The sequence below is a fragment of the Macrosteles quadrilineatus genome, unplaced genomic scaffold (genome assembly GCF_028750875.1).
Source record: "Macrosteles quadrilineatus isolate MER2022 unplaced genomic scaffold, UCM_ALF_1.0 Scaffold_44__1_contigs__length_1017569, whole genome shotgun sequence".
NCBI lineage: Eukaryota > Metazoa > Arthropoda > Insecta > Hemiptera > Cicadellidae > Macrosteles > Macrosteles quadrilineatus.
Window position 1 is genome coordinate 322,760 of NW_026542637.1, and position 24,701 is coordinate 347,460.

A 24,701-nucleotide genomic window follows, 5' to 3' on the forward strand; every position below is an offset into this window, starting at 1 on the left:
CGTACCAACTACTGCAAGGCGAATTTCCGTCAAGGAAATTGCAAGGCGTAATTTCTGGCGTACAAGGCTTAATTTGATCATAAATAAAAAAAAAACACACACTTTACTTTATACAAAACAAGCTGCTGTGATAAAAGACTAAACGAATCGATTGTGCATATAACTATAAGTTGATTACTACAGTTATAAGTTTTATCTTTATTATTATTATTATTTCTGAAAATAATTCATACAAAAAAAAATTATAAACATATATATATTAGAAATGTTTCCTAAAAGTGTGTATTAGACACCGAGGGTCTATTCTTATCACCCAAATGTATGAAATTTGTATGTTTGAACTGGGTTATTTTAGTTAACAATAAAACCTTTAACCGATAACAATTGCTGAGGCTTTAATGTGGTTTTCATTTTACATACATCTATAAATGTACAAAAAACGTAATTCCTGGAAGATGAGACATTTTAAACACTTAAAGGTGGAATATTACCACTTAACAAAAACTTTATTAATACTCTGATTCAGTGTAGAAAGGAAAACATTTGATTTATTAGGTCTCAATAAGTTGTGGATTTTATATTGTAGGTCATAATTGTAGAGGATGATCAATATGCAACCAAATATCTCAAAACCATCCATAGTATAGGCCTACAGATAAGGTCACGGTTCAGCTTCGTGTTCTTCCATTTCCTTGTAGAAGCTGTAGACCACGACAACCACATATATACTTGTAACTGAAATCAAATTTGAACAACATTGTTAGCAATACACACAATTCAAAACCTAGAGTATTCTGTTCACATTCAAGGTAAGCTAAGTAAAGGTTTGAAGTATAATTCAATTAGCTAAACAAAAGATGCAATAAGCAATTTAGACACTTCGTTATTTCTAAAGCCTTTAGATTATCAGCCATAATATATATATATGGATTACCATTATTAGGTTAACATTATTAACCTAATTTTAGTTATTTAAAGCTTGGGGAAGTATTCAACAAAATCTTTAAAACTGGTTAGGCTAGCCTTATAGACCGAAAATACTCCAAAGATTTTTTTGTATAAATCCACAAACAAAATTTGAAGGGCAAATCCTTAATCAAAAGGCTTAATATTTCAAAATAAGGGTATTTTAAAAACAATATTGAAGGCAGAGATTATTGGAGAATTAATTACGATTGTTCATGAATCTGTGTCCCGAAAATCTTTATCTTTGAACAAAGCATGATTTTTTATATTCATAAACGTTAACATTTTTTTCTAAATCTTTCACGCAACATCCTAAATCAAACACCTGATACAATTTCAAAACCTTATAACATTTTCCCTTTACATTTTCCTAAATGTTGAGTAGCTTTTAAGATGAAAAATATATGATCGATATGTATGCCTATGATACTATCTATCGATACTGAATGAAAGGGATATTTTTTTATTGATACTCACATATTTCACTACACAAGATAATACGAAAGCTGAAGGATGCGTAGAAGAGCAGAACAATCAACATGATAATTTTACTGGCAATCAATGTTGCATGTAGAAAGACGTAAAAGTGTACGGTTGTTCTGTCGTACTGGAAATATTTCAGATGTATTAAAATAATATTTATGCAAACACTTTAACCCAGGTAAAAAATTTGGTTTGTACTTCATAAATTCGTGTAACTTCATATTTATACTGTAAGTTTTCTTGTTAAATAATTTCATACGTCTAACGGGGTCAAAAATAAATATAAGAACATTTATATGATGCAATGAATGTAACAATAAATACAGGGTGTTCAAAAAAGGTGGGGACATATTTTACGTAGTGATTCCTTGGGTCAAAATAAAGAGAAAATCAAGAACAACAATTTTTTCCAAAATCGCTTTGTTAACCAGATTTCTGCCATTTTATATTTTTTACATAAACATTTTTATTTTGGAATTTTTTCAACCGATCTTTATGAAACTTGGTATTTATGTTAAGGTAGAAGAGACCCTTGTTAGGAATAGAATTTATCTTGATTCGACTTAAAATTTAAAAATGGCCATTTTAATTTTTTAAACTTAAATTACAAAAAATGGCTAAGTTTATGAAAAAATTTCAAGAATACTTTTATAAATTATATTGGAGATATTGGCAATTAATAATGAAATGTATAATTAAATTTACATAAATAAAAAAAAAATTATTTATTGGCCTTGTTGAACTTGTAAATTAAATTATACATTTCATTAAGAATACTTTTATTTAGCATTTTTAATTCACAATCAAACGATCTCAAGTTCAAGAAGATCGAATAAGAAATAGCTGAAATATTAGAATTTTTAGTTGTAAAATGGGGCAAAACTGACTAGCTTAGCCTTTTTCTACCCCATTTTACAACTAAAAATCGTAATATTTTAGCTATTTCTTCTTCGATCTTCTTAAAATTGGTATCGTTTGATAGGGAATTAAATATTCTAAATAAAAGTATCATTGAAACCTTTTTATAACACCAGCCATTTTTCAGTAATTAAAGTTTAAAAAATTTAAATGGCCACCATTTTAAATTTTAAGTCCAATAAAGATGAATTTTTCCTAACCAAACTTGGAGAGTCGTAGATATAACACCCTGTTTCGTCACTACCTACAATTTTGTACAATTAATCAAACAACTATGGATATGCATCGCCCATTTCTCGACGTACTCGCTCAATAATGTTTACGTCCAATAATGTTTACGTCCAATAATGTTTACGTCCAATAATGTTTACGTCCAATAATGTTTACGTCATTGACTGATGTTGAAGGACGTCCACGACTAGGGACATCGTCAATGCTTTCACGGCCTTCACGAAACCGTTTGTGCCACTCATAAACTCGACTTTTCTTCATCGCCTCTTCAACAATAAAGCATGAATTAACAATTCAATAGTTTCACTAGGTGGTTTTTCTTTTAGGTGAAGCACAGAACTTAATGTTCTCACACTGTTAATGAAATGTCATCTTTCAATGCAGGTACAACGTAGACTTGCAGGCACACGAAAAGTGCTTACGGCTCGTCACCTGTACATCCACTACCGAACCGATACGCCCTCCACAGGAGTCGTATCAACTACTGCAAGGCGAATTTCCCGCTGGCGATCGCACTAAATGTCTACAGAAATTTATTCCAAAATTTTGTTTACTGTGATATGTAAAAACGCAAGCAGTGTATTTTTTGAGAGTCCACATTAGGTGGTACTGCAGGTGAGCAGCAGAACTAACGAAAACAGGTATTGAGTAACAAATGACAAATGAGTAACTAAGACATTTCTTACCGTATACACGCCATATAGTAGTCCTATGGCCACAAATACTTTCAAGCACCCAAAGATAATGCTGCACCAGGTATCATCGGCGGTTGCTGAAAATTTAGAATGAGTCAAATGTAATAAATATTTAGTAAAATGACCTATCTAATTGTTAGCTTAGTTATAAACTCAACGTTCTTGTAAATATCATTATTTATTACAAGTTTTGCCTTTATATTGTATAATATGAATAAATAAATAAATAAATAAATAAATAAATAAATAAATAAATAAATAAATAAATAAAACACGTTAAAATTAGCATAAATATAAAGTTATTTACAACCCCAAACGAAGGCTACGAAGGTTCATAACATCAAAACTGTTATAAATGCACTAATTATATGTTTTATTAAATAAGGTGAAATCACTTCAAGAGCGATACAGTTTACGCAAACGGCTGTAACAGAATTTATTAAACTATTTGTCGTCTAACTAAAGAATTTTAACTTCAAAGAAAAATGTACACATGATGTCATCGAATCATGCAGATTATGCTATACGATATCATTGACTATTGGATACAGAAGAAGATATCCCATTCATATGGATCAGCTGTCGCCAATTTTTTACTAAAAAAGAATGTAGTTGTGTGAGCCATTCACAGATTGCGCTAGTGTCTAAAAATCTATTTTGTACCTTATTTTTTGTTACTGACATAGTTGCTGGGTCACAACAGTTGCTATAGCTCATAATAAGTCATTCCATCAGTTTTACTTGGTAAAAACCATCATGTAATCGGCAGAAGTCAGTGTTGTATTAATAGTCAAAGACGATATCAAGAATAGTTCGCACAACACGTAAGTTGAAACGTTATGTGTTATGGTGACAAAAGTTAAGTAGTGGTACATATTTTAAATATATCAATAAAATTACTCACAATCTCTTACACACCCTGGTTCTGCTGTTAACTGATCATTTAGGTTAACAATTGCAATCACCTGAAAACGTTTAAATGTAAGTTTTACGACAATAATGTAATAATGTAATCATGCACAATAGTAACATTAATAAGTTACGTATTCTATTGATTGACATTATAATACATTAAAATCATTATTATAAAATAAGGCAGCCCTAAAGTTAATATCTTCACGATAGTAAATGGTAGCTAATAACAACTACTCGTATAATTGCTAAATTCCAACGAAATAATGCCAAAACCGTTATCCTTGTTGCTTTTCTTGCAATAAAACTTAAATCTTGAGGTAATTGTAACTTAACTAGTATTTTTTTACAAATTGAACGTGCATACTTTTGAGAGTAAAAAAAAACACCTGTTTATACCAACTGCACATAAAATAAACGACCCTGAAAGTAAAGTTGTCAAACGTCATCCTGTATTTGCTTTCCAAGAATAATCCCACACCAGACAATCCTGTTTTTTACAACTGAGGGTAAACTGTGAGTTAATTTAGGCACGTTTTTTCGTAAAGAAACATATTCAATGTCATAAAAAAAAATCATTTATTTACTTTACCAGTGAGGTAAACATTATCACAAAAATTATTGTCATAATAAAAATTATATTTATTTTATTTTACTGTTAATTCCAATAAGTAATTGTAAACATTGATGTATGGTTTTTTTCATTAAGCTATGGAACTTATGCATTTCCACCATTGAATTTAAACCCGAAATTCTTAAATCTTTTTTAATAATTGAAAACAACGTATTAGTATATAGACCAATCTTTGATTCTGAAGAATATGAAAGTTGTAATTAGCCTAATGCTTTCAAAGATACGCAAAAGAAAAACTACTTCCACTTTTTATTTAGAATATAAAACGATAAAGTTTTCTAGGAATGCCGAGTTTGATCCTGTTCCGTGTAATATCCAGCATTATAATTTATTTGTTTACATTTATAAAAACACTTATGAAATAGAAATACACCGTTTAGGTCATCATTGCAATATAAATTGCCTAGTTCGTAACTAAATCTTATTTATTTAGCTAGATCAAGCTAACCCCTTTTACTAAAAGTATACGCTTCCTAAGCCGTGGTAAATTGATGGTTAAAGAGTGATGATTATCGTTTTCAGATTTCTTTAGAATTTACCCATCCCTAGTTATTTATTGCCAAAATAAGGGTTAAGTGCTGCAACGCGTCCTTTTTTTGTTTATACTTGGGGTAGTTCATTTCTCCATTCACCGGAAACTATTTAGTTTTCACATTATGACGTAGACAGGACACTTTACATGAACTTTGTATTATGAATAAACTTTTATTAAAAAATATTTTCTATAAGGTTAAATTTTATAGATCGATTTACCAATAAATTGTAGGCAAGAATAATATTATTTTTGAAATATTACGAGAAAATATTATTCATAAATATTATTTATGAAATAAATTGTAATTTAAGCATGTTTCCATCATCGAAAACTATATAATCGTTTATAAGATATTGTGGACACCCTGTACTCTTAAGTTATTTTAATAATTATTCGTATTAGATTTCCATCTAATCTATAAAATTGTACGGTTAAAATCGAAGGAAGTTGAATTTTTAGCGAATATAATTTTTCTCTCATGTTTGATTGATTATGATCTAGGACTATGACCTATAGGTAAAGTGGCTACTTGTAATACTGGTTTTCTTTTACATAGAGAATGTTGGGACAGAACTTACAGAAGAGATGTTGGGTTTAACACAATATGTAAACAAGAAGATAAAATGTAAAGTTATTATAATGTTTACAAAAATCGTAACAGGTACAAATATAATCCAATAATGTATAATGATAAGGCTCATGAAGCATCCTGACTTTGCTCCTTAATCAAGTTTCCCATAAAATTCATACCTGAATTTTAAAACAACAAAAAAACTACAAAAAAACGAATACCGTTAATTTTTAATATAGAATCATACTTTTTTAAATTAATATATTACGGGTTCGAAGGATCATTTTAAAAATAATAGTTTCATTTTACTACGGTGTCATTTGTAAGAGGCATGCTAACCCAAACACTATTGATTTTCTGTATAAATAATAGAAAATATGCAGTACTACTGTAAACTACACACAAAAACCACATTCTTGATAACCAGCCGTGACGTTGCAATTATAATATTGAATTTATAAATAAGTTTTTAATTGGAACAATATTTGTGGAGTCAATGTTATTTGGGCGAATAGATGATAAGCTTCACTGTACATATCAGGCTTGTTCCACCCATCAGAATTTCCACCAGTATCTTTTAGCTTTGGAGGTTCGAACTATAAAGGATTTCAAGTTTGTTACAAAAAGATTTATGCATAGGGACAAAAAACACTAAAAACTCTTTATTTTCTACAAACAAGATCAATGACTTATAGAGTTTTGAAATATTGTGCAAGGCAAACCTTTGAACACTAACTAGGGAAGGGGCTTCAACATTTAAAATAACTAGACCATGAAAGGCTGTTGGAATAATATAAATTGACGAAAATTTTGATTATCTGTAAAATTAACGGCCCATGCTGTTAACTGTCCATGCGTCTGTTAATGTTTGCTTCGTTTATTTATTCGGTCATATTTCCCCAATGCCAACTCCAGAGGAGGTCATCATTTGGATGCATTGTTCTATTCAGTATTAGAGATGTAGACAGACATAGTTTTGTATTGTCTTAACAAAAGACAAACATTTGTCCTTCTCAGGTCAATAACTAGCAACATGAAAGACGAAAAAACTATTCGAGAATTTTCAATGATCAGCAAATAATTTGTAAAACTGTACTATTTCCTCACAATGTGTACAGAATATATACCTTAATGAACAATAATCATATAATGAAACTCATTCCGTCCGATTTATTCCTCATTAAGTACTGTATTGTATTATTAAGATTATAACCTTTAATTTGTTATATGCAATTTAGTCTGAGTACTATAGTTGGCTCAAAGAATATGACTCTTTAACAGTACTTTATTATACACATTACCAGTAAGCCCGGTCTTGGCATAGTAGCGCCAATGTCAAGTATGTCATCATTACTGAGTCCAATTATATTCTCATTGTGCCTTTTGGCTTCCTACATTGCTAAGGCGTGACTAAAGCTCATATTTAAGCTGTAGAAGTAAATTTGGCTAAAAAAACTCCGGGTGTACAGCAATAAAATTATATTTACGTTGCTGTTTATGTGAAATAAAAAACTTACTAGAATTTATCGACATAGACATTTGCTCCAATACATTTATGATATCAGGACAATTTGATGTGAAGTAAGGTCACACATTTATGTCCAAAACAAAGAAAAAATTATAACTTTGTTTTTCAAAGGAGGACATTTGTTTATGTTGATAATACTACATAAGTACTAGAAATAAATACTAGAAAGTGTGATAAAGTAAACACTTTCTATTGAAACGTATTTTTTAAGTGAATAGGTAAAAAATAAATTGTAAATTAATAAGTAACGTGCATGGACAAGTAAGTGTTTAAAAACGAAAAATTATATTTATGAATGATTTTTTGTGATTAAAAAAGCGTGCTAAATTGCTTGAAAAATGTACAAAGAGTGTGTAGTATAATTTCACATTAAATACATATTACAACGAAATGAAAAGTTCTTGGTTCCAGATTACTCATCCAAGACATTTAAGAAGTTTAAATAGGTGTTATTTCCAATTAAAATAGCGTTAAATAGTAATAAACTACTGTCTTAGCAAAACGCCTGCATAACTTATTTTACAAATCGCACGGAAAACATCTTATTTGTAGAAACCTAACATACAAAGTGTCTCACTTACAGCAACAATTAACCTTGAAAAACTATTAATAAAAAAACCAAATTAAATATTTCTTTGCAATACTTCCTTTAAAACTGAAATAAAATCATCATAATACAATCCCATTTAATGCAGCCTCTATGGGGTGGTCACGTTCACTGTAGGGGTTGTTTATTACATTGGTTTATTCAGATTAAGCGGGTTGAGATGTAAGCCATGTGGACTGAATGAGAAGTCTACATTTGGTGAGTGACTTTACGATTATTTATCTCCTGTGCAACGGACACTTGGACAGTGGCTAGTGAATCGTCGTGGGACAGCCAGGACCTACGGATCTATTTGTATCGTTGTATATTGTAATATTTTGTGCTTTGTATGTTGTCTGTTATAGGTGTTCCGGTGGCCACCGTCATTATGTACCATTTTGTAGATTTAAGATGGATCCTGTTTGAGGGATTATTATTGATTATTGATTAAGGGTTACTTATTAATTATTGCTGAATATTGATTTTGAATATTGAATTTTTATGATTATGGTAAATTGATTATTATTGATTATTGAGTGCCGATTATTGATTATTGATTTCAGATTAATAATTCGGATTATCTCTGAATATTGATTATTGATTCTTGACTATTGATTACGGATTATTGATTAGAAAATTTAATTATTAAGTACTGTTCTCATATTGCTTTTGAAACTGATGTTGATTTAAATTACATTTGCTCATTTAACTGTATAAACTTCAACTTGATTTGTTATCAGGGCATTCGTATCTTGAGATAAATAGAGCTTATCAGACACATTTGGATTTTTATTTGATAGTCCAGTTAGTTTCTATTTGGGTCTAATTAGTATAGCAAATCTCTATAGCTACTATAGTTCTTAAGTATTTTGGGTAAGTTGGTGACAAATAAAATTTAGGTATTTATCGATTAGGTAAATGGTTAGGGCAACTCAAGTCAATGTAGAGTATGGTCAATTGACATCACAGGTGTTAGGTTTACCCTGCTTACCACAACTATAGGCAACACTACTGGGAGATTGGTTCCTTGTGACAATCGACAGTCAACTTGCCCATATCACAAGGTGGCGCCCTTTCAATTAAATACTATCCATCGTAGTGTAACACCTCACTGGCCTAAGACACATCGCACCCCGCCCATTGAGCTAGTCTGGAGCAAACTTGCTGGCAGTTGGTCAAATTAGTCAAACTGTTACAAAGGAGAATCAGGAAAATCACAAACAAAGAGATCTGCAAAACGGCATACCACGCTCTCTTCTACTCACACATTAGATATGGCATAATTGCATGGGGCTCTGCCAATGAAACCGACCTGAAAAAAATACTAGTACAACAGAAAAAAGCCATCAGAATCCTGGAACAAGTTGATCGGGAAGAACACTGTAAACCTCTCTTTGTCAAAAACCAGATCCTCACCTTAACATCCTTATATCTTTACGAAACCATCCTCTTTATCAAATCAAACCCACCTCAACTCAGAATAAACTGTCACGAACACAACCTCAGAGTAAAATCAAACTTCAATCTAAACCAACACAGACTAACGAAAACCAGCAAAACACCAAATTACATGGGAATAAAACTATACAACATCTTACCCAACAAACTAAAAGACATAAACTTGCTCTCTAACTGCAAAAAACAGCTGAAACAATACCTCTTAAATCGACCTTATTACACAATTACAGAATATCTAGAAGAACATAAATTTCCTACAAAATAACACTCATAATACAAATCACACATTCACCCACACTACAACACTACACACAATCAAGAAGCTAGCAAGAAGAAAGATGAAAAAGAATTGACAATTCCCCGGTCTCCAAGGACTGCGGCGAAGACTTCGATGGTATTTGATTGCGATTTGATCACATATTGATGGATCATTGATGCATCTATGATGCATCTATGATTCATTTATGATGCATCAATGATCCATCTTTGATGCATCTATGATGCATCAATGATCCATCTATGATGCATCTATGATGCATAAATGATCCATCTTTGATGCATCTATGATGCATCTATGATGCATCAAAGATGGATCATTGATGCATCATAGATGCATCAAAGATGGATCATTGATGCATCATAGATGAATCATAGATGCATCATAGATGCATCAAAGATGGATCATTGATGCATCATAGATGAATCATAGATGCATCAAAGATGGATCATTGATGCATCATAGATGAATCAAAGATGGATCATTGATGCATCATAGACGAATCGCATCATAGATAGTGCATAGATGCATCAAAAATGGAACATAGATGCATCATATATGGATCAAAGATGCATCATAGATGGCGCATAGATGCATCATAGATGGAACATAGATGCATCAAAGATGCATCATAGATGGAACATAGATGAATCAAAGATGGATCATTGATGCATCATAGATGAATCATAGATGCATCATAGATGCATCAAAGATGGATCATTGATGCATCATAGATGAATCATAGATGCATCGTAGATGCTTTAAAAGATGGATCATTGATGCATCATAGATGCATCAAAGATGGATCATTGATGCATCATAGATGAATCATAGATGCATCATAGATGCATCAATGAATGATCCATCTTTGATGCATCTATGATGCATCAATGATCCATCTTTGATGCATCTATGATTCATCTATGATGCATCAATGATCCATCTTTGATGCATCAATGATCCATCTTTGATCATTGATGATCCTACTCCCACTCCTGAAGATATTTAAGATGATAAAATTACTTCACTGCAAGAAAAAATTTCTGATTATTTTGTTGAGATTCAGTCAAACTGTAGTTTGTTACTTCCACCAGTTAAACTTGAAGAGTCACGCCTAAATGACTCTACTTCCGAGGTAGGCCCTACTACTCCTACAGTTAATCTGACTGTGAAATTGCCGCAAATCAAACTGCCAACATTCTCTGGCAATCCTGAGCAATGGGTCTCATTTCATGGCCTGTTTGAAAGTACTTTACATAATAATAAAACAATTTCTAATGTTGAGAAATTCTCATATCTCATAAGCTGTCTTTCAGATGAACCTTTGAACTTAGTTAAGTCTATACCACTAAATAGTGCTAATTATGTAATTGCTTGGCAAACCCTGCTTAAGAGGTACCACAATACAAGGCTCTTGATTTCATTACATTCTACTAACATCTTGGACCTACCGCAGCTTACTAAGCCTAATGTTACACAACTTAGGAATTTTATTTCAATTTTTAATGGAAATCAGCAAGCTCTTAAAGCACTTGGCCATAACATAACTGATGACAACCTGATCTTAAGTACACATATTTTGAGAAAGCTTGATTCCGCTATGCGTTCAGATTTTGAACAAAAACGAGATGACTCAAAACAGGTTCCTTCTGTCACAGAAATAATAAACTTTCTGGAAAATGAGTGTTCTTACAGAGAGGCGGCTAACTTAGGCTCGACCTCACATGCTAATTCTTCCCTTCAGTTAAAAAACTATGGAAGTAGTAAGAACATGCCTTATCTAGGTAGGCAAACCGCTAGTCCCAAGCCAAGCAAAGTTGTAATGCTTTCTTCTAATGACAATGAACAAGCTCATACTTGTGCTTACTGCAATGGAGCATCGCATAACATTTTTCGCTGTGATGTTTTTGGTGCCTTATCACCACACGATAGGTTCAACTTCATTAAGAACAATAGCCTATGTGTTAATTGTTTAGGACGACATTTCTTAGGCTCATGTAAGTCATCCAGTTCGTGTCGAGTTTGTTTTAAGCGACACCATACGCTACTGCATTTTTACAAAACGGACCAGCCTATAATGAAAAAATCTGTTAAGCCCTCGAATAAGACTCAGGCCAATTCCACAACACAATTGAAGGCTCCTGTACCGCAAGGATTTGAATCAAATACACTCTCTGCTCATGTAGACACTGGTGCTGCCAGCCACAACTGTACTGTACTTCTTGCCACTGCATTGGTAAAAATTTCTACCTCGAATGGTCATAATATTATTGTCCGAGCTGTGCTTGATAGTGCATCACAAACGAGTATAATATCTGAACACTGTGCCAGTATGATTCACATTCAGCGTTCGTCTGTTGGCGTTCACGAGATAAAGGGCATTGCCTCAGCTCGAATAAAGCCTAAGGGACTTTCCTTTGTAAATATTTCTTCGCTTAACGGGAAAACACTTGCTACGGCACATCCTGTCCTCATACTTGATAGAATTACCAATGATATGCCTAGTGTCAAGATATCTTCTGAAATAAAGGCTCAAATCAAAGAATACGCACTTGCCGATCCCAACTTCGACACTCCTGGACATTTGCTCATCGGTGCGGATCTGTTTGCTCAAACTATTATTGGATCTGCCACCAGTCTTGGTGATCGTATGCCATACACTATAAACACTATTTTTGGATATGTTGTCCTTGGGAACGTGCCTACTTCACAAGACGGCCAAACCTTCAGTGGATTGACGACTTTACTTTCCATCAATGATCTTACACTTCATGAAACACTTCAGCGATTTTGGGCATTGGAAGAACCACCTGCTTGTTCTAAGCTATCCCCAGAGGAAATGGAATGTGAAGATCATTTTTTGAAAACTCACTCTCGTGACGAGACGGGAAGATATGTTTGTTGTTTACCGTTCAAAGAAAATCCAGTAAAACTAGGAAATTCTTCTACAGTTGCTTTACAAACTTTCAAATCGCTTGAACGTAAGTTTCAATCGCAACCTGATTTCAAAGAAAAGTACATTGAATTTATGAATGACTACGAATCCTCTGGTCAAATGAAACCCTCAAACTTATTTGATCTAAATAACCAATATCATTGCTTCTTACCACACCACGGTGTCTTTAAGGATGGAAAGATACGTGTTGTATTTAATGCGTCCTCTCAAACTTCAACTGGTGTAACACTTAACAGTCTACAGCATCAAGGACCCAAGTTACATAATTAAATAACAGACATAATTCTACGTTTTCGTCAAAATAGGATCGCCTTTGCTTGTGATATCAAACAGATGTTCCGTATGATCTCTATTCATGAACAAGACCAACGTTTTCAACTCATCTATTGGAGAGAAGAAATGTCACAGCCGCTTCGAGTTTTTCAGTTGACAACCGTTACTTATGGTATGACTTCTTCGCCATTTTTGGCTAATCGAGTAATACAACAATTAATTCATGATGAAGGAAAGAATCATGAACTTGCTGCTCATGCACTTAAACGACAAATTTACGTAGACGATGCGCTACTAGGCAGCGATACTGTTGAAGAAGCTGCAAAATTACAGCAAGATGTAATAAACCTTTTACGAAAAGGAGGCTTTGAACTTCGCAAATGGGCGTCTAACAATAGCCAAATATTGAAAAATTTACCCCCTCAACACTGCTTATCAACTGACTCACCTTGTGTTAGTATTCTTGGACTGAAGTGGAATCCACACTCAGACACATTCTCATATGCAATTTCTGAAGCTCCATTGATTTTTACCAAAAGAGCAATTTTGTCTTCCATCGCTAAGATTTATGATGTAACAGGCATGCTTACCCCTGTTATTTTTTGGGCTAAGGCTCTCATGCAGCATATATGGTCACTAGGCCTAGATTGGGATAATACTCTTCCTAGTGATATTATCGACAGATGGTCAACTTTTGTCAACGAACTTCCTGAGATTGAAAATTTGGAGATTGGCAGGTACATATCTCTGAGTGATGCGGTTAATATTCAGTTGCATGGATTTTCAGATGCAAGTGAACTCGGTTTTGCTGGATGTGTTTATCTACGAACTGAGAACCCGCAAGGCAGTATATATGTCAACTTATTAATAGCCAAGTCACGTGTGGCACCCCTGAAACGTATCACGATTCCTCGCCTTGAACTGTGCGGAGCACATATTTTAGCCAAACTGTTACACTACTGTGTTGATCAACTCTCAGATCGCTACAAGATAGATTCTGTTACCGCTTGGAGTGACTCCACTGTGGCTCTTTCATGGATTCACACCCCTTCTCATCGTTTGAAGTTATATGTTGCAAATCGTGTTGCACAGATTCAAGAATTGACCCCTTCCTGCATATGGAAACACATTTCTACTCTTGAAAACCCCGCTGATGTTGCCTCTAGAGGATTAACCCCATCTCTTCTTATTCATAACAAGCTCTGGTGGTCTGGACCCACATGGCTTAAGAGTTCATCTGATTCATGGCCTCAACCATCGAGTCATCTTCCCGAAGAGGAACTCCCAGAAATTAAAACCACAACACTAAATCTTCTTACGATAGCTGAAGATCAAGATCTGAAGTTTATCAATAAATTCTCTTCATGGACTAAACTACTTCATGTCATGGGCTACGTTTTACGTTTTATTTCCTGCTTGAAAACTAAGCAAAGGATTACTCATTCTCTCACACTTGAAGAGTTAGAAGTATCGAACAAACGGATTTGTTGGCTTGTTCAAAGAGAGAGTTTCTCTGAGGATATTAATTCCCTGTCAAAGAAGAATGTGTGTTCTTCTCGCATTCAACGCCTTTCACCGTTTATGGATGATGAAGGTTTGTTAAGAGTTGGAGGACGACTGAAACATTCTGAGTTGCCGTACAGCGCCAAGCATCAAATTATCTTACCAAAGGATCATTTTGTTGTAAATTTGATAATTGATTATCATCATCGCATCTTTCTTCACTGTGGACCAACACAACTCCAAGCTGTTCTTCGTGAGAAATATTGGATACTTTCTGCTCGTAGTATCATACGCTCCAGGATTTTTAAACGCCTGAGATGTTTCAGAATGAAACCTAAGCCAAACACACCATTGATGGGAGACTTACCTTCCCCAAGAGTGGTAGCAACCCGACCTTTTAATGTTACTGGAGTCGACTATGCCGGACCATTTACAGTGAAATTGTATGTCCTAAAAAGGCTTCAGCCTATTAAAGTTTATCTTTGTCTATTTGTCTGCTTTGCAACGAAAGCCGTACACTTAGAAGTTGTGTCGGATTTGTCCTCAGAAGCTTATATAGCAGCTCTTACACGTTTTATTTCCAGACGTGGTTCAGTGAAGGAAATTCATAGTGATTGTGGAACCAACTTTGTCGGAGCAGCTGCTGCACTTCACAAATGTTTTAACAACCTCCTTTGCAATCCAGTAACTCACCGTTTTGCTGAAGAAAACAACATTTCTTTCAAATTTCTGCCTCCACACGCGCCTCATCAAGGTGGCTTGTGGGAACGAGCTGTTAGGAGTGCTAAGCATCACCTTCATAGAGTAATCGGTGGCCAAATCCTGACTTATGAAGAATTCATAACTCTCGTGTCACGTGTCGAAGCAATATTAAATTCAAGACCGCTTACCCCTCTCTCTGGAGATCCGAATGACTTAGAGTCTCTAACCCCAGGACACTTTTTAACTGGTGGACCTCTGAAATCCATGGTTGAACCTCAATATGATGAAACTTCTTGTAACCGCTTGAGGAGATGGCAATTAGTTCAGGCATTCTCTCAACACATCTGGACTCGATGGTCCCAAGAGTATCTGCATACTCTACAGCATCACTCTAAGTGGACGAGTAAAACAGAGAACCTCAAGATTGGTGACCTTGTTGTTATTCATGAGCCTAACACTCCTCCCCTACAATGGAAACTTGCAAGAATCACCGCAGTATCTCCAGGAGCAGACGGAATTGTACGAGTGGTCCATCTACGCACCGCTACAGGGAACTTCAGTCGGCCAACCGTCAAAGTTTCCCTTCTTCCTACCAATTAATTCCTAAGCATTCCCTTTCACCCCCTTTCAATTTATTTTCATTTGTCTTTTCCCATTTTTCAGTTTTTTCATTGAACCAGGTTGGTTCAAGGGGGGCGATATGTTGGATATTTTAGGTTTCATGATTTTTAAATCGAGTCCATATTTATATTCTTCCGTTTCAAACAAAACCTAGCCCAAGTAATTTTCCGCTATTCAGCCGCTAACGAAGGTATGCGGCCTTTGCCCTCAACACTGATATCTTTCCAAACGACGCAGTCCACTGTCGTCCGCCGCTGAACTATCACCATATTTACTATCGTATATCCGCATCATCTTTTCAACATCCCGCAATTTTTACCTTTTTTTTCTTTAAATTAATCAGTCTGTACAGTGCTAATAGAAGTGACAATAGTTTTGTTTTTATCCCAAGAAGAAATTATTTTTTGTTTATTTAACGGACAATTGTAATAGTGCAAGTAGGTCAACGTGTACATGGACAGTCCTCGTCGACGCCGCCATTGCCCAGTGCTTCAAGTCAGGTGGGGTACCCCAAACCAAACATCTCTTCAGCTTCACTAAGGTCTGTGACAGCAATTCAACATTGTTTAGCACTTTAAAAATTAGCCTAATTAAGACTGATTAATTTCATTCTATGTACATATTTTTCTTATTATACCAAACAATGATTGTCATGCAAATCACCTGTTTAAGAGTTTTGCTGGTATTGCTAACATAAGAGACACGGCGTCGATTGCACAATAAATTCCGTTTGCAACGATTATATAATTGTTTTAAGATAACCCTCCGGAAATTGCCAGATTTTTAGAATTGATTAAACGCTATTTTACCAAAAATTACAAAATAGTTAATCAGCTCTTCGTTTTGAAGTGCACTTTTGATGACGGTAATTTATGTTAATTGTGTAAGTATCTTTTGCGGATATTTTTCATCACGAATAGTAAAAACCCAAATTTTTGGAGGAAGATCTTTGCAAAGATTACGTAAATAACATAATTTAGCCGGTTTGAAATAATGGATATTAATTAATTGTAAAGCTGACCAGTACAAAAATATTTATTATAAAGTGTTAAGCAATATTTCAAATAAGAGGAACTATAAAACTCGGGTGTAAAGTATTAACAATTCAATGTAACAAAACATAATCACGTAGTAGGCTAGTATGCAAAAATAACCTGAATTGTTTTGTGGTTTTTGCGATTTTTAAGGTAAATTAACTTAAATATAAAAGCTAACATTGTTTGAAATTAACAGTAATACAATAGAACAACTATAACACATAATAATTGTTCAGAAATCAAGAATATCTTTTTACAAAATGCAGGGTTACATAACTGGAAAACGTCAGTACAACTACAACTAAAATATTGTTGTTGTTTGTTGTGTTGTAAATATTGTCGGAACAAATGTATCTATCTGAAAACAAACTGAAAATTGAAGCTAATAGAATATGTTGTACATTTTCCACTCACGTGCTCAAAACAACGCCCGTGGAAAACGGTAGATTCTGGGGGAAAACTGACTTGAGACTTGGGGCGGGGACAATAGCAATCCCTCAATCAATTTGGTCCTCTCAACGGCAACTGTTGACTTAAGCTAAGGGACTGAGCATTTCATACATTACCTCCCCCAAAAAGCGCCCCTAACCGCTCCCCACAGGAGTATAGGGAGTCCCTCGGCACTAGATTTACAAGTCAAATCGTCAACTCGCAAAGAAACCGCAGGTGACGTTTAAATCGCTTCGTAACGTTTCGAGAGTTATTTCGAATCGTACCTTTCAGTATGTAAATGGCATTGTAGGAATTCAAGAAATTGTCGGAAGGGAGCGTATTTAAAAAGGAGACGACGAGGTGGTTTAAATCTTTGCAAAAGCATTGACAACAAAGTTTTACCGTCGGAATTAATTTGCCATAAAGCAGGATTCACATAAAAATCCAATCAAAATCAAAATCAAAATGTCCGCAATAAACCTTTGAACAACATTAACTCACCATCACCAACAATGAACTTCAAACAAAGAAAAATCCAATATTGCTATCTACCAAATATTTTATTATTAACATTTCCATTACTAAGATCAGAGGATTATTAAGTTGAGAAGTTACAAAAATGTGATGACAAAAAGCAAAAGTAACTAACAAGTATGAAATATAATTATAGCTGTAAAAATGTTTTTTGTATACTGTTTTTGCTTGATAGAACGGGAATATTTTTGTATATAAGCGCGTGGAAAATAAAAAAAACATAGTTTAAACTATGACAAATGTGACGTTTTTTAACAATATTTTTCATTGAAAGAAAACCATAAAAAAATTACAACTTGATAAGAAAATGTCCAAAACAAAGTGTCTTATCAATATTTAATAGTAACAGTTTTATGTTACTACAGTTTTATAAAACTTTGAGTGAATATGACATAAACATGACCCAAAGAGTAAATCACGAAATTTATTTCTTATTTTTATATCTTATTGTAACCTATGTATGTGAATTGGCAGTATAATTTTAAAACAACAGCAAAGTTACCAACGGTTTTTGGAAGGTTTGGGTTTGGGGGTTGTAAGGGTTTTTGCCTCCACATATCACCTGACCACAGGTGTTCGGGTAACCAAGCTGTTAGGCTAATTGCTTGAATGATGTAAAAACACCCTTCCTGCAGCTGATTAAATAGCCTCTCATCGTGTAGACGTCTGAGAAAGTAATTTGTGGTTGGGTTGACAACCTAAAAGCATTCATTAATTAATTTTGGTTACAGGAATTGATGGAAGTTGTTGATACGTTTTTTAAATGAATATTGATTAGGTTTTCAGGTTGAGAGATCTTCATTTATTAGTCTTTACAGGATCTTTGAAACATGTGGTCATTGATGAAAAAAATGTATTACATTTTCTACAATATATTTAAGAAGGTACAGAAGCTAAACAATCATTTCTTAAAATTGAAAATATTCAATGTTCAACCCAAAACAATCAGAAACAATAATAGCAAAATGGCTGAAAGACCATCAAAGAGTAGTAGATATGGTCGAAGGTTCTCTTCAATACACATATGAATAAAAAAATGTTACTAGGTTAATATTTCTAAGAACAGTAGAACAATTTACATCTAAGTTTGGATCAAAGTCTAATAATTTAAATGAATGTAAACTACGTCATGATGGTCCCTTGGTTAAAATGTAAGAAAAACTTACTTTTAGTAAGTTATCTAATAAACTATTTTTTTGTTCTGTAGAGAGTGTCTTGCAAGTTTAACTACGAACCAAAAAGATAAAAAATGATGATCGAATGTTTATAAGTTACCACCAACTCATGTCCCAAGTGAGCTAGCAGCTCTATTGGCATCGTTAGACGAGTAGACGATCTTTAGCAGCACAATACCAGCTTCAATTCGCTGCTTTTGATTGACAATTGTAACTTCCGCAGGGAGTTCAACAATGCCTATCGCCGGCGGCAACTTGAGTAGGTACTCCACACAATAAGACCAATACCAATACACCCGCGGGATACCACGCCCTTATTTTCTACGTTTACAAACCAATGCAGGCCTTTAGGAGAGTACAAGAGTAGGAAAAGCAGCTCTTGCGGCCACCAATCAGAGAGCAGCATTTCATCCCCACCCTTCCCCCTAGGCCATGCCCCCTTTTGTCCCACGTGGTCGCCCTCTGGTGTCCCACGTGGTCTAACCTCACTTTTGTTTTCGCGCCAAACATCTAACCTCACTTTACGTATTGCATACGTAGGTTCCCGCCAAACGAAAAAAACTTCACCTTCCCGCCAAGAAACATAACCTCACTTTCGTGCTAAACGAAAAAACTTCTCCTTCCCGCCAAGTAACATAACCTCACATTTATTTTCGCGCCAGACGAAAAAATCACCTTCCTGCCAAGTAATATAACCTCACTTTCGCGCCAAACGAAAAAATCACCTTCCCGCCAAGTGACTTTCGCGCTAAACGAAAAAAACCTTACTTCTTCTCCGCCGATTCCCGCCAAACAACGTATTGCGTAGGTTCCCGCCAAGTTACATAACCTCACTTTTATTTTCCCGCCAAACAAAAAAAACCTCACCTTCTCGCCAAACGAAAAAAACTTCATGTCCCTAGCAAATAGTATATAGAAAACTTGTTGTGCACCCTTTAGGACAGGGTTTGGGACTGTCCGAGTGTCTGAAGGACACCCCCAGGTTCAGGTATTATATCGTATTGTACTTGTATCCAGAGGAACTGGCTTAGTATTATACCATATAATACCCCCCTCCCTTATTTTGAGGGTGCACTTGGAATTGAAAACGCAGTTATAATGTTACAAATATTTATTCTACAAGCAAGACACATTACTAATTTATAAAGAATTGAGTGAAGTGTTAAAAACTACTGAGCACTACTACTACTGATCAACATGCTAAAAACTAATGTTTATAAATAAGCACATTTGGGGAATTCCCCACCATCCCCGTACATTTAACACTATACAATTTAGAGTTTGTGAAACATTCTAGATCTTCGTCTGTGAGGAGGCTGGTGAACCTCGAGGGTAAAAATGTCACCCTCTCCTCGCCGGCAGATGTGGTGACGTGTAGTACGATCACCATGGTTCCGAATCTCGTGTTGATTCGTCTAGCAGATTGAATTTTCGCCGGCTCGGTCAGATCTTTGATGGGGACTTTCAAAGGGGAAGAGAGCACCTCGCAAGACGACAGCTTTGTAGAAAGATCCATCTAAAACCATATAATATTGTCGTAATAATATTGTATGGATAGTCGAGTGGTTATAGTGTTTGCTTTTAAATCTGGAGGTTGCTGGTTTGATCCCCGGTTGATCCCTAAAAACTATGGGAACTATGATAGTAAAGAGGACCTATGCTGTTATTTTTACATTACAGGATCATTGATGCATCATAGATGCATCAAAGATGGATCATTGATGCATCAAAGATGGATCATTGATGCATCATAGATGAATCATAGATGCATCATAGATGCATCAAAGGATGGATCATTGATGCATCATAGATGCATCAAAGATGGATCATTGATGCATCATAAATGAATCATAGATGCATCATAGATGAATCATAGATGCATCATAGATGCATCAAAGGATGGATCTTTGATGCATCATAGATGCATCAAAGATGGATCATTGATGCATCATAGATGAATCATAGATGCATCATAGATGCATCAAAGGATGGATCATTGATGCATCATAGATGCATCAAAGATGGATCATTGATGCATCATAGATGAATCATAGATGCATCATAGATGCATCAAAGAAGGATCTATGATGCATCAATGATCCATCCTTTGATGCATCTATGATGCATCTATGAATGATCCATCTTTGATGCATCTATGATGCATCAATGATCCATCTTTGATGTATCTATGATGCATCAATGATCCATCTTTGATGCATCTATGATCCATCTTTGATGCATCTATGATTCATCTATGATGCATCAATGATCCATCTTTGATGCATCTATGATGCATCTATGATTCATCTATGATGCATCAATGATCCATCTTTGATGCATCTATGATGCATCTATGATTCATCTATGATGCATCAATGATCCATCTTTGATGCATCTATGATGCATCTATGATTCATCTATGATGCATCAATGATCCATCTTTGATGCATCAATGATGCATCAATGATCCATCCTTTGATGCATCTATGATGCATCTATGATTCATCTATGATGCATCAATGATCCATCTTTGATGCATCTATGATGCATCAATGATCCATCTTTGATGCATCTATGATTCATCAATGATCCATCTTTGATGCATCTATGATGCATCAATGATCCATCCTTTGATGCATCTATGATGCATCTATGATTCATCTATGATGCATCAATGATCCATCTTTGATGCATCTTTGATCCATCTTTGATGCATCTATGATGCATCAATGATCCATCTTTGATGCATCTATGATGCATCTATGATTTACTATGATGCATCAATGATCCATCCTTTGATGCATCTATGATGCATCTATGATTCATCTATGATGCATCAATGATCCATCTTTGATGTATCTATGATGCATCAATGATCCATCTTTGATGCATCTATGATGCATCAATGATCCATCTTTGATGCATCAATGATCCATCTTTGATGCATCAATGATCCATCTTTGATGCATCTATGATGCATCTATGATTTACTATGATGCATCAATGATCCATCCTTTGATGCATCTATGATGCATCTATGATTCATCTATGATGCATCAATGATCCATCTTTGATGTATCTATGATGCATCAATGATCCATCTTTGATGCATCTATGATGCATCAATGATCCATCTTTGATGCATCAATGATCCATCTTTGATGCATCTATGATGCATCTATGATTCATCTATGATGCATCAATGATCCATCTTTGATGCATCTATGATGCATCTATGATTCATCTATGATGCATCAATGATCCATCTTTGATGCATCTATGATGCATCAATGATCCATCTTTGATGCATCTATGATGCATCAATGATTCATCTTTGATGCATCTATGATGCATCAATGATTCATCTATGATGCATCTATGATGCATCTATGATTCATCTATGATGCATCAATGATCCATCTTTGATGCATCTATGATGCATCAATGATCCATCTATGATGCATCAATGATCCATCTTTGATGCATCTATGATGCATCAATGATCCATCCTTTGATGCATCTATGATGCATCTATGATTCATCTATGATGCATCAATGATCCATCTTTGATGCATCTATGATGCATCTTTGATTTATCTATGTTCCATCTATGATGCATCTTTGATGCATCTATGTTCCATCTATGATGCATCTATGCGCCATCTATGATGCATCTTTGATCCATATATGATGCATCTATGTTCCATTTTTGATGCATCTATGCACTATCTATGATGCGATTCGTCTATGATGCATCAATGATCCATCTTTGATGCATCTATGATGCATCTATGATTCATCTATGATGCATCAATGATCCATCTTTGATGCATCTATGATGCATCAATGATCCATCTTTGATGCATCTATGATGCATCAATGATCCATCCTTTGATGCATCTATGATGCATCTATGATTCATCTATGATGCATCAATGATCCATCTTTGATGCATCTATGATGCATCTATGATCCATCTTTGATGCATCTTTGATGCATCAATGATCCATCTTTGATGCATCTTTGATGCATCAATGATCCATCTTTGATGCATCTATGATGCATCTATGATTCATCTATGATGCATCAATGATCCATCTTTGATGCATCTATGATGCATCAATGATTCATCTATGATGCATCAATGATCCATCTTTGATGCATCTATGATGCATCTATGATTCATCTCTGATGCATCAATGATCCATCTTTGATGCATCTATGATGCATCAATGATCCATCCTTTTTTTGAATCATAGATGCATCAAAGATGGATCATTGATGCATCATAGATGCATCAAAGATGGATCATTGATGCATCATAGATGAATCATAGATGCATCATAGATGCATCAAAGATGGATCATTGATGCATCATAGATGCATCATAGATGCATCATAGATGCATCAAAGATGGATCATTGATGCATCATAGATGCATCAAAGATGGATCATTCATAGATGCATCATAGATGCATCAAAGGATGGATCATTGATGCATCATAGATCCATCTTTGATGCATCTATGATGCATCAATGATCCATCTTTGATGCATCTATGATGCATCTATGATTCATTTATGATGCATTAATGATCCATCTTTGATGCATCTATGATGCATCAATGATCCATCCTTTGATGCATCTATGATGCATCTATGATTCATCTATGATGCATCAATGATCCATCTTTGATGCATCTATGATGCATCAATGATCCTGTAATGTAAAAATAACAGCATAGGTCCTCTTTACTATCATAGTTCCCATAGTTTTTAGGGATCAACCGGGGATCAAACCAGCAACCTCCAGATTTAAAAGCAAACACTATAACCACTCGACTATCCATACAATATTATTACGACAATATTATATGGTTTTAGATGGATCTTTCTACAAAGCTGTCGTCTTGCGAGGTGCTCTCTTCCCCTTTGAAAGTCCCCATCAAAGATCTGACTGAGCCGGCGAAAATTCAATCTGCTAGACGAATCAACACGAGATTCGGAACCATGGTGATTGTACTACACGTCACCACATCTGCCGGCGAGGAGAGAGTGACATTTTTACCCTCGAGGTTCACCAGCCTCCTCACAGACGAAGATCTAGAATGTTTCACAAACTCTAAATTGTATAGTGTTAAATGTACGGGGATGGTGGGGAATTCCCCAAATGTGCTTATTGATCATTGATGCATCATAGATGAATCATAGATGCATCATAGATGCATCAAAGATGGATCATTGATGCATCATAGATGCATCAAAGATGGATCATTGATGCATCATAGATGCATCAAAGATGGATCATTGATGCATCATAGATGAATCATAGATGCATCAAAGATGCATCAAAGGATGGATCATTGATGCATCATAGATGCATCAAAGATGGATCATTGATGCATCATAGATGCATCAAAGATGGATCATTGATGCATCATAGATGAATCATAGATGCATCAAAGGATGGATCATTGATGCATCATAGATGCATCAAAGATGGATCATTGATGCATCATAGATGCATCAAAGATGGATCATTGATGCATCATAGATGCATCAAAGATGGATCATTGATGCATCATAGACGAATCGCATCATAGATAGTGCATAGATGCATCAAAAATGGAACATAGATGCATCATATATGGATCAAAGATGCATCATAGATGGCG

At 34.8% G+C, this 24,701-nt stretch overlaps 1 protein-coding gene across 3 annotated transcripts in view; it reads right to left on the reverse strand.

Annotated features, from left to right (window-relative positions):
• Positions 1-381: 381 nt before the first annotated feature.
• Positions 382-24,701, reverse strand: part of LOC129005918 (DNA-directed RNA polymerase I subunit RPA2-like) — a 46,446-nt gene continuing 22,126 nt past the window's right edge. For 2 of the 3 annotated variants that reach the window (XM_054434959.1, XM_054434957.1), the window contains exons 4-7: positions 4,198-4,258; positions 3,285-3,370; positions 1,444-1,573; positions 382-735 (exon numbers count right to left, since the gene is read on the reverse strand). In XM_054434959.1, coding sequence (XP_054290934.1) covers positions 662-735; positions 1,444-1,573; positions 3,285-3,370; positions 4,198-4,258 — 351 coding nt within the window. In that variant the 3' untranslated portion in view covers positions 382-661. The remainder of the gene's footprint in view (positions 736-1,443; positions 1,574-3,284; positions 3,371-4,197; positions 4,259-24,701) is intronic. The other variant, XM_054434958.1, reaches the window with a different exon arrangement.